Here is a 12,293-nt window from a genome sequence, read left to right on the forward strand (position 1 = left end):
GATTGCTCTGCCCCTGACATGTAACTAGTTTGCTATTACTGTAAATCTACTCCATTTGGTTTTAAGTATAGAAATGCTATAAAACTAATCCAATACTATGCGTAAAAATCCCACAAAACCTAGTGATTTATCTGCAACTTGATATCTTCTTTAACCTTCATGCAGCCAGACTGACAAAGGATGCACAAGGTAAGAGAAAATGAGATTATACACAGAACGGATACTCAGACATTTATACACTGACAGTTTTGACTACTGTCCATTTCCCAGAGCACAGTGACAAAGTGTAAAGAGATAGGGTCCCATTTGCATTTCTGCAACAAGAAACGGCTGCCCGCTATGTTTCATCGCCTTTTAAAGCAAACACTTTTATTAGAAGGATGGATAAACCTCCAAGGTTTATAAGTAGTTGTAACAACAGAGGCATTAAAATAAATATATATAAAAAAAGAACATTTACAAGATTCAAAATGGAAAATAAGTCAGCATAGTTATTGGAAGTTTTGGAGTAATACATAAGCCTCTAATGTACACAAGTAACACTGCTTTTATTGTTGGCAAGTATGAACTTTCTGATATGCAAAGATTTCCTACAGCTCATCTATGAGTCAAGAATATCAATCTACGACATGTCTGAACAGCATAAGATATGGATTTTGATTTAAAAAAAAAAATAAAAAATAAGAACACAACTTAAAAATATGTTATGGTGAGGCAAAAAGCATTAACAAACAGTTCATATTTTTGAAAATATTACAATGTGCCAGGAAGAAGTATACACAGGCTACTTCAAAACGGCAAGTTCTATTGTAGGAGTATTGATAAAAGCCAAAACATGAGCTCTAGGATTATGTAAGCCATGTGTTAGTAGGCATATTATAGGAATACCTAGAGTCCCATATAACATCAGAGAAGGGCTGGCAACTGCTGGCTTGCACTTGCCCATTTTACTATCGCGCCAACTAGATGTAGAATTCACTACTCTATGGGTAGCAGTTGAGAATGTATTGGAGCTTGTCCCTTCTAGGATAGTCATCGCTATAACCTGACAAGCAGAAGGAGCTAGAAATTTCCCAATTCCTGGCTTTCCTACCCATTGCAGCATACATTTTTTTTCCTCTACTTATTCATTAAACCATTTATATGTATATTTATTCACACTGTAAAATTGCTTTTAATATTTGATCATTTTCTATTTAAATCTATAGGTCCAATGAGCTTTACTTTAATTCTAGCATCTGAAGAATGTAAATGACTATAAAACTATCCATAGAAAAAGGACCCTTAAGAGCTTTTACATTCATTTTTTTATCATTTTATTTTATATATAAACTTTCTGAAACACTTTTACATAAATTAACTCCTCTGAGACTAATATTTGATGTACAGTAAATTGTAATTCCTATAAAAATCCATAAACAACTTGTTTCACATAATTTACAAAAAGAAAAAAAAAAGAAAGGAAAAAAACAAAAACAAATTCCTTTGCTCAAACTTGCAGAGAATTCTACTTGCAATATTTTTGTTCAAGGCAAACCATGTTAGCATTGTAAAATCTGTATTTAAAGTCACATGGTAGCATAAGTCACTTGTGCCAGTTATTGTCCTTGTCCGTTTTAGAAAGCAGCACGGAAAAAGCAGTTGAGTTGTCTATAAACAGTAATTTTGCTCCACGTTTCAAAATTAACAATGATATATACCACATCCTATGCAGAGAGAAAGAGAGAGAAATCGAGAAACTACTCCTGGTAAGCAAAGGGCAACATTTCAATAATATTCAGAAACACTGTACAGATATTCGGTTCGATTCTTTTTTTTGTTTGTTGTTTTGTTTTTTTCTTTTAATACAGTGCCTGGATGAACGTAGATCAAGCCTACTGGAAAATCTTTAGGCTTTACTCTCCAGTCCAAGTGCAGTGATATGCATATGTAAACATATTATCTTAAAGCAGATCACCTTTAAGGTCATTCATAAAAACAAAGGGGAGGGTGCCAACAGCAATTTCATTCCCCAGGAAGGCTCTTTCATTCACAGAGTCCAGTACAGATTGTGCTACAGAGAGGATATTTGAGCCAATGTAAAGTCTGGGCTCAAATAACTATGCAGCAAAAGAGTTTCCGTCTCCCTTTCTAGAGGAAGCACAAGTGTTACATCTCTTTGGCAGCCTCAGCAAGGCCGTTGTGTTACCTTTTTCCAATCTCGCTTTGTCTGAGAAACTGTATATTGTAAGAGCTGTCTGCTAATTCAGGGTATTGCTCCACAGAGAGTACATAGTACCCATCATATCCTTGTACTTTGCCAGCACTCAGCAGTTGTCTTTTCTCTCCTTCAGTCCACAACCTAGCACCCTCTTCACCATCCCTTACTCTCTGTTGTTCCCTGGCCCAGGCATGAGAAAGAGCTCTTTGTCTTGCTTGCTCTAGGATCCGAGCTTTCTCTTCATCGAGTGTCATGCCGTAACGCACATGCAAGGCCAGAGCACCATATTGCATTTCCACGTCGGCAAACCTGCGAGTTCTTCCATTTACTACAGTGGTAGACTGGGAGACTGTTACATTGATGCCATTTTCTAAGGTTTTGCGGCCACTGGTCAACCTCAGGGTGGCAAGGTCGCTTTCAGGAGTAGTGGTTTTGATGAAATAGTGAGTGTCTCGTCCTTCTATGGTGAAATGGAGGTTCTCTAGGTAGAAGGCAGAATTGAGAACTGCTGCGACCTTGATGCAGTCCTCATTCGCAATATTGAGAACATTAGTGATGACTTTGCCTTGACTGACAGCCAGCATGACTCCTTTTCCGATCAGTGATTTCACAGTAGCAAACCACAGCCATGATTTCTCTTCTCTGGTTTTATGTTTGCTTATCTTAATCTCTGGGATTTTCCCCAGAGATAAGAAAGCCTTCGCTTGCCTTGACACTTGCTGTTGCACTCCAGAAAGTGGCTGAAAGACAAATAGTTAAGTTGTAAATTATTTATTTGGAAACTAAAAAGTCACATAAATGCATTACATTTTGGACATGTTATTTTCTTGTTTTCCTCCTGCACAAGTCACAATAAGCTGTCACTGTGCTGTATACTTTACTTTTATTTACGGTCAATAACATTGAGTAATTTGACTTTTTTCCTCCGTGCATTTGCTTTGCTTCTACTTATATTAGAAAAGTGTTTGCTCTACAACGAATATGTTATGTAAAGGGTACACCTTCATCTTTATAAGCTTGTATATCAAAGACAAATACTGACTTAAAAGTCAACCAAAAAAATAACTGTGACATGGGTTTATTTTAAGATAGTGGATTATGTAAGGATTAGTAATTCATACTTTGCTTAGCTTTAAAACAGTTTTGACATTTTATAAAGTGATGGCATATGACTAAGATATAGTATCACTTTATACTATGTGAGGGTTTGAGCTCTGACATGGCCATCAATCATGGGAAAGGAAGAGTCCTTGTTTAGCGTGACATCCCCTTTTCCTGCATAGCAGCTCTCCTGGCCTCCAGGTTGTGCAGGAAACTGATGCCTGACCCATTCCCATCAATGGAGCTGTACAGTGCACGACTCGATGGCTGGCGGTCACTATGCAGGTGGCAAAGTACTACACCAACACTACATCTCACCCATACTATATAGTACAAACAGTGAGGGGCCCAGAGGTTTGAACCTCACTAAACATTAAAGAGGATGTAGCATCAGGTACACCCTCTTTAATATGACCCATGGATAGAACGGGAAAGCTGGTGCCGCGGTCCATTTTTCGAACCGCGGCTTGGTTCCCATGCACGGCACCATTCTATCCACGGGTACCGGGCCGGGACTGAAGCACTGGAGGCGGTCCGGACCGCCTCCAGTGGGAGGAAATTCCCTCCCCTCTATGACATGGCTCTATTGATTCTAAGGGAGCCGCGTCATAGAGGGAAGGGAATTCCCTCCAACTAAGGGGGGGCCAGCCCGCCTCCAGTGCTTCAGTCCCGGCCCGGTACCCGTGGAATAAAACAGCGCCATACACTGGAACCGGGCCGCTGAAAAAAAAAACGGACCGCGGCATCAGCTTCCCCAGGACATCGCCGTTCTATCCATGGATCATATTAAAGAGGATGTACCTGATGGTACATCCTCTTTAAGTGAAGGAATATCCAGGTGATATGCAATCATTTTATACAAAAGAATACCCTTGTATATATATTTTATGTAACAATTACTCATTATTTCAAAATCTCATCATACAGTCAATGATAAAACCTGTTATGTAAAGTTCTGGACTATTAATGTCTGAAACCATGCCCACATGTGGTGGCCAATGGCTGCACTGTTTTGCCAGTAAATGTCAAAAATATGGAATGACATTTGTCCACCACAATTGGGCATTGGCTAATCTGCATGCAAAAGTGTGAGGCTTAACCCACCATTATAAAGTGTAGGGAGAACTCCTGAGACTCCTCGACAAATGACATTGGTAGAGATAGGGGTCTGTCGTGATGGAAAAATCACTGCCTAACCCCTTTGTTCTCGGAGAAATAAGGTGTTGCTGTAGCAGTCTGACTGCAGCTTACCCCTTCCCACTGACACTTTTACCTTTTCTGCCAACCAGGGATTAGAGGTAAATATTTCTATATGAAGTAGGAAAATTGTGACAGCCTCACTGCTCTTAAGATTCTCTGGATCTGAGTCTAGGCACAGTGTGTTCATCGACATTTCCAGTTAATAAATGTTCACATTTGGAAGAAGGATTTAACTGTATAAGGGTAACTTCACTCTTCAGCTACATGCTACCCACTATTACAGGAATAGGAAGATAGAACTTTTGTACCTTATGCATCAATTATACTTTTCCTCCTCCTCCACAGAGGATAATATAAAAATGGCAAAGCAGCCTGATTCTTTAATAAGAGGAAAATATATGTAACACTAGTTTGCTAATCTATATACAAGCTTTTTAAATACTGCACAAAATCCTACTGAATTGATCAAATGGGCTGCAATATATACTGTATGCTAGTGCTGCTCACAGGATATAGATTCCAGTCATATGCCTATTGTTGATCAGCTTTGCTTGGCCTGGCTGTAAGCTCATTTTAAGGGTTCATTGTAGGGCAAGGTTACCTTAATGGTCATGTTCATTAATTCCGACTGTAGGTAGCATTAAAAAACGGCCGCACATTCTAAATGGCCGTTGTTTATACAGCGTGGAAACATAGTCTAAGGGTAATGGTGGTCTGGTCAAGTTATATAAAAAGGAAAACTTTCACCACAAACATCTACCTAATAAAGAGTGTCTATAAGATGAACCAGGTAATAAGCTTCAATAGGTGCCATGGTTTAAAGTTGGTGTGCTGCATGGTGCCTTCTGACCTGACCGCGTATGAGGCGCTAGGTGGTTATAGCTATGGATTCTTTCTGCACACATGTAACTGCACACATGACAGCATGATGTCTCTTAGCTATTCAGGCCAGGAGGCACAGAAATTGTTACTTGGTACAGTTCTAGATAGCATCTACTGAATCCCATTATAGATGCACATTACACATTTACTAATAGCAATTGTGTGTGTATAATAAAAAAAACCATTCAAAACAACATTGAGTATATTATTCCTACAAATCATTCCATGCAGTTTCTCATATATCGATTTGGTATGAATGGAGTTAAAGTCGTCTGAATTAATATATATTACTGAGGGAATTTTCACATTTGTTTTATTGTCAAAGTTTGATGGATAGTTCCCTCTGTCCCTGTTGCTAGTAGCCCGAAGCTAATGAAAAGCCCAGCAAAGTATTAATGCCAGTCACTTTTTTTTCTCAGTCATTAACACATAATGCATGTATCTGTCACCAATTAAACTGACTGTCATCTGGAATTCTGCAATTAAATTTAACACCAATATTTCATTTTTTCTGACAAGCGAAATTAAAGCCACTTCTGTTCCCCACTGGCATTCTGCTTCTATAATACTCGACATGTCCTTTTTCTACTTCCAAGCCAAAGTATGGCATTAAAATAGCATTAGAATTTTAGTAAATATATTGATCTATTTGCTGGAGGGTGTAATTTTGCAACAGAGAACTATGTGTAACCACAACAGCCTATAATATATACATAATATATAATCATAAAGTAAGCAACTCTGTAGAGGCCAAATGAGCATCTGATTACCATATTACTAAGGACATGAAATAAGGCTAAAAGAAGAAAACGTTCAGACTCAATGAAATTTCAAATTAACTTTTATTTTGCATTATTTATAGTCATAGTGAGAAAATGTGAACATAAGAACTACCTTGAAATCCTAGACTCTTATTGACAAAGGACTTGGGGGGCTCTGTAGGTCACACATAGGAATAATGCAATAAACTTGTGCAAAGAGTTTATCAAGCCTTCTCAATTACATACAGACCATATATATACAATTGCTCATGGTCTATGCAGGAGCTCCTGATTGAAGATTTAAAGGAGTATTCTGGGTAAATAGTCTTTATGCCCAGTAAAAATAGGAAAAAAATAGGGGAAAAAACTTTACTTACTTTCCCCACTTGTCTCTAAATTGATGTCAGTCCCCATTGCACTTCCTTGTGTTTGTGCAGCCCACAACAATTTTTCTGGACAGTCAATCAGTGGCTTCAAAAGTGTCCTGCCCACTGATTGGCTGAAGAAGAAAGTCCATGTGCCCCCACAGATGCAAGTAGGTGCTTGCAATGGGACCTGACACTGAGACAGCTGAGGTGGCAGGGGAGCAAGGAGAGTAAGTATAGGTGTTATTTTTCCATATTACTGCACCCTGCACAGATAGGGGAATAAAATCACTAGAATACTCCTTTATGTCAAACGATTCTCCCACAAGGCAACACTTATTACCTGTGTACAGGAACGCCACCAATCACAAGCACTGGGGAGTTCATTACCTGAATGCAGTCATTGTTACTTGTATGCACACTGCTGTGCCACTCACTGTTTTTGGGACTTACAGGCTGATAAGTATGGTACTATGATATACACATGGCTGCCATACCATTCTGTGGATAGGAGCTAAATGCTTGTTGGAAAACAGTTTATGGCTGCGTTCACACTACGTATATTTTAGTCAGTATATTTCAGTCAGTATTGCAACCAAAACCAGGAGTGGATTGAAAACACAGAAAGGATCTGTTCATACAATGTTGAAATTGAGTGGATGGCCGTCATATAACAGTAAATAACGGCCATTATTTCAATGTAACAGCTGTTGTTCTAAAATAACAGCAAATATTTGCCATTAAATGGCGGCCATCCACTCAATTTCACCATTGTGTGAACAGATCCTTTCTGTGTTTTTAATCCACTCCTGGTTTTGGTTGCAATACTGACTGAAATATACTGACTGAAATATACATATACTGACTGAAATATACGTAGTGTGAACGCAGCCTAATACTGTAACTATGTATGCTTAGACTTTTCTCCATAAATTTAAGCGACTCTGTACCCACAATCTGACCCCCCAAACCACGTGTACCTTCGGATTGCTGCTTTTAATCCAAGATCTGTCCTGTGGTCTGTTCGGCAGGTGATGCAGTTATTGTCCTAAAAAACAACTTTTAAACTTGCAGCCCTGTGCCAAATGTCCGTAGCCTAGATTATCTGTGTCCTAACTTTGCACCACCCCTCCATCCCTCTTCCCTACCCTCTTCATCATTAGGAATGCCCCGGGGCATAATTTTTCCTATTCCTCTGCAGTGAACACTGCACAGGTGCCTTAAAGATCCTGCCCTTGTGCAGAGCTCACACAGGTGATGAATAGGAGAAAATCTGTGTGGAGCATTCCTAATGATGAGGAGGGTGGGGAGGAGGGATGGAGAGGGTGTGCCAACCTAATGCATACACACTCTAGGCCACGGCTATTTGGCACAGGGCTGCAAGTTTTAAAGGTGGTTTTTAGGACAATAACTGGACAGAACTGGACCCCAGGACAGATCTTGGATTAAAAGCAGCTATTTGAAGGTACAAGCGGTTTGGGGAGGGCAGATTGTGGGTACAGAGTCGCTTTGAAGACTGAAGTATAATCTTGACATACTCAAGAGCCTTACGGACATTCCAAGAGAATAACAGAAAGCTCTTGGGCCCCTATACTAAATCTATAACATGACTCTTAACTATGATATCATTTATAGCACTGTTCTCTTCATATGAAGCACAGGGACCTTATGACTTCTCATTCTTAATTATGAAAAATACTTGGTCAAGTTCATGAATCATGAGGCCGATCCCCATGCTGTGTACTCATGTAATGTATATATTAATCCAGACATGGTGTTCTCTATGACACCCTTAGTTTTATTACTTGCACGCTACGTCTAGTTTTAAGCATGCAGATATCCTCTCTCTCTGCATTTATTCTCAGCTTCTGATGACAGGAAAATAAATCTTTTTAATAGACACTCTGGGCATTTGTTAGTTGGCTTGAATGGCTTTCAATTACACACTGGCCGATTTGCTCTGCATTGAACATCCCAAACAAAATGAAACGATGACAGTTCTGTATTTGCTGCCTTAGCGTTATTATATCATCACTCTACACTTGGATTTTAGTGTGTTTTTCATTAGGATACAGTATAGTTCTAAAAGTCCTAGTAGCTAAAAGGTGTAAATAAAAATTTAAAGGGGAAATGTAGTTTAAATCATCATCTGGTCAAAAATACTCATACTAGACTTTGCCTCTAATGAACAAAGGACTCCTATTGATTTGCAGCATCTCTGCAAATCAATGCTTAATCCCTATAAAGAGTAGCGCCTGTAGTCATTAAAATAAAAATTGTATCTGGTATTGACATTGCTGCATTTACTACCCTTAGATGGGTGTTCTATACTTAAAATGCACCCATATTTTCAGATGTTTTTTCAGGATAGTCTGTCCTTCGTGTACTTAAGGGGTAACATAATTTCTGGACATTGTATAAATTGTTAATTTTTCATCAGTTTTCTCCTCTGCAGGCCCTAACTTTTCGTTGTTTCTAAGCTAGTTGGTGGAGTCTAGATGCTAAGATGGCTTCCATACACTAAACACACATATGCACACATATACACAGACAATACTCCCCTATGGCACTCAAGTGCACCCTAAGAAATAGCAGCAGCATGGAGGACATAAAAGAACAGTAGTGAACTGTCTCAGGTTTGAATTACCTGGGGTAAGATCCAATACAAAAAGCATTCTTTTGCAGTCTCTGTGTCCCCCCGTCTTCCTTCACTCTCTGAACCCTCCCTATAGACCTATATGGGCAGCATGTAACTTGATCTCTCACTGTGCTGCTAGTTTATCTTGTAAACACAGCATGAAATGTACCTTTTTTCCCAGACTAAATGAAAATGGAGGGGGGGGGGAGGTGGATGTAGGGGCTTAATAAGAGGAGAATGAAGCGCTGTATCTGATAAGATATATTCCAACATTTCTTACATTCATTTGTACGTTTGATTCATACAAAGTTTGTTAAAATGACAATGACATTTAAGACAAATGTAAAAAAAGAAGCTTACTGGTACATCATCCCATTGCTGGCTCTTTATAAGTTCATAAGATGGTTCTGATAAATCAACTTTAGGGTGTTGAAATCCAGGAATGGAATTGTATAGATAAAACCCAAATGTCATCAGCCAACTGTTAATATCTACAAAAGAGCAAAACAGTTCATTACTCACCATATATATTGTTTTTTTTTTTTTAATGTAATAATTTTCACAGAATTTCCAATTTACTCAAATAAACTGATAATCTGGCTAGAAAAAACTAAAACAAAAAAACAGAATGAAAAAATAAAATATGAACCCAGCTGCAGCATGCCCAGTAACAGACATGTCATGATCAGATCCATGTCCCCAAAGCTGCAAGGCAGAGAACTTGTCATCATGCAGGCAGAGATGCTCATGTATATTTTGAAATGGCTAGAAATAAGATATCATTATTTATAAAAGCATAACTAAAGCTAATGTGGTAATTTAGCTAAATGAACGTGAAACACCACATTTAGCTGTCTGGCAGCAGAAATCTGTATGGAAAAGCATCTAAGGCATAGTGTTAATTGGCCATTCGTGTGTGATCATACACATGTCACTTTCTCTGTATACACCATTAAGAAAATACACACACCCGTGTCATTTCTTTGACAACACAATCTACTTTTGGACTTGTGAAAAGGAATGGTAAATTGGCATTTCCTCCAGACAGGGTACCAGCAGAGGCTCAGGTGGTGATGACTTGCTGCTGCTTTTCTCATCCACCTAAGGTTAAATAACCTGTGATAAACCTCTAGTAAAAGGAATGGGAAGTTGCTTGTTTCCAATACAACTTTGTCAGGAGGAGGGCATCTCATTTCTATGGTTAATAGAGAGCATTTTCCCCACTGCGGTGTGAATTAAAGGAATTCTTCACGAAGGCAACATTCTAGAAGAGCTGACTGCCAAGTCTCTCAGAAATTCTCATTTATACAGCATTTTATTCAATTATCCTCCCTTCACAGCAGTACAGAAAAAGGCAAAATCACTTATGGAAGTAACAAAGCTCTGCATAACTTGTGAAGAGGGAAAAAAATGAAATGTCATTGGTTTGTATTAGAACTGTTTTAGCTTAAGGATCAAGGCATCAGTAGGGTTCTATTTTGACCTGGCTGGGTCAAAAGTACCAGCACCTTGGAAGAAGCTGTCATCAGGTATAGGAGGCCATTCATTTTTACCAAGCAGCACCATGTGCTATCAGGAGTATATGGCTTCCAAAACACACATAAAGTACATTCACATAGTATTAACAGGACGCAAAAAAATACCCTGTCGAGCAGGGCACTCACTCCATCTCTGCATCCCTGCAATGTCTGATTTTGTCAATGCATGTACCCCCAGAATTGTAAAGTGTTGTAAAATATGTTGATGCTATATAAATATTTTTTTATTGGTTATTATTACTAAAGGATGTAAAAAAAATAATGACAGTATAAAAAGTATATTATTTTAGGTGTACTTTAATTTTGTATTGTGACACATGTGAGCTGTTTTGATGTGTACAGTATCTGTCAGCGTGCTCTTTTTATAGCCCAGTACAATACACACTGAATACACATCAAAGTAGTGACATGTCACAGCTTTTTTTTACATGATATGTGTTGAGGCATGTATTTCTCAATGGATTCTAAAGGGGCCTGTGCGTTAAAAATGTATCTGTTCAAAAATAAACATGTTTTATGTGAACATAACCCAATAAGGTATGTAGTTTTTAACCCAATATGCCATCTGTAACCAACAGTTAAAAGGAGGTATTCTCATAAGGGATATTTATTCCATATTCAAAGGATATGCAATAAATGTCCACGTCTATCTCAAGATTGAATGCCTTCTATTCCCATCTGGCCACGAGATTTGGTCAAGAAGTTGAAAACAGCCAAGACAGTTAGTTTTACCAGTTTGTATCATTCTTATTCATTTTGATGACACAGTGGTGCTATACTGTTCATACAACACCCAATAAAGTCCATGGGAATTACTTAAACTGAGTATAACAGCCAGTTCGGGTATTCTCGGTTTCCTGATCGCCTCCAGCCAGAATGAACAAGGGGGCCTTTGATGTTGAGATAGGTCCTATCAGTGGTACCAACAACTATCAGACATTTAGGGCGTATCCTGTAACCTGTGGGTATGCCATAAATGTCCAGATTGGAATACCCCCTTAAAGCTAGGTACCTGCTTCAATAGGGTCTGTTGGCATTGCAGTTGGTGTCCATTATTTTATTTGGTTTTAACAAAACAAAAAATAAAACTAGCTTTTTTCCAGTTATTTAAACAGATTCTGCAATGGAGACCCTACTGCAGATGTGAACTCTATATATAGCACAGACTAGAATGGTGATGTAGGAGGAATAATGTTTGACTAACCTTACCCAAGAATTCTCCTTTGGAAAGCTAAGATTATTCACAAGCTTGATGGCTACTAATATTTTAGAGCCCCCATGTTACATTGAAGCTAGCGGAGCTGCTATTATTTGCATTATAAGAGTAGACAATTATCTGCATTGTAGCTGGTCCCTAGAAATCCAGGCAATAAACCTCATACATCATTTAAATAGCTGCCTGGGGCAACCTGTCTGAGGGGTTAGATCTGAGCAATCAAAAGCCATCAACATAGCCGTCATTAATCCAGACGACACCTAAGCCTTATTAGTCTGCAGGAAATATATAGGCGCTAATTACAGGGTTTAGGAACGAGCAGCGCACTGAGAGCCCACAACTGAACTATGATATACTATATTAGATAGAGATCGGACAATCATTGGCTGACA

At 38.7% G+C, this 12,293-nt stretch overlaps 1 protein-coding gene and 1 long non-coding RNA gene across 15 annotated transcripts in view; one reads left to right on the top strand and one right to left on the bottom strand.

The window, feature by feature from the left end:
- The window catches only part of LOC138797515 (uncharacterized), a 71,629-nt gene that overhangs the window by 44,609 nt on the left and 14,727 nt on the right, over nt 1-12,293 (top strand). The gene's annotated exons all lie outside the window — the stretch shown is intronic.
- TENM3 (teneurin transmembrane protein 3) overlaps nt 392-12,293 on the bottom strand; it is a 1,065,662-nt gene continuing 1,053,760 nt past the window's right edge. For all 13 annotated transcript variants that reach the window (XM_069977777.1, XM_069977778.1, XM_069977779.1 and 10 more), the window contains 2 exons: nt 9,508-9,638; nt 392-2,940 (listed from right to left, as the gene is read on the bottom strand). In XM_069977777.1, the coding sequence (XP_069833878.1) occupies nt 2,185-2,940; nt 9,508-9,638 (887 nt within the window). In that variant the 3' untranslated portion in view covers nt 392-2,184. The remainder of the gene's footprint in view (nt 2,941-9,507; nt 9,639-12,293) is intronic.

This window comes from Dendropsophus ebraccatus, chromosome 7 (genome assembly GCF_027789765.1).
Source record: "Dendropsophus ebraccatus isolate aDenEbr1 chromosome 7, aDenEbr1.pat, whole genome shotgun sequence".
NCBI classification, from domain to species: Eukaryota; Metazoa; Chordata; class Amphibia; order Anura; family Hylidae; genus Dendropsophus; species Dendropsophus ebraccatus.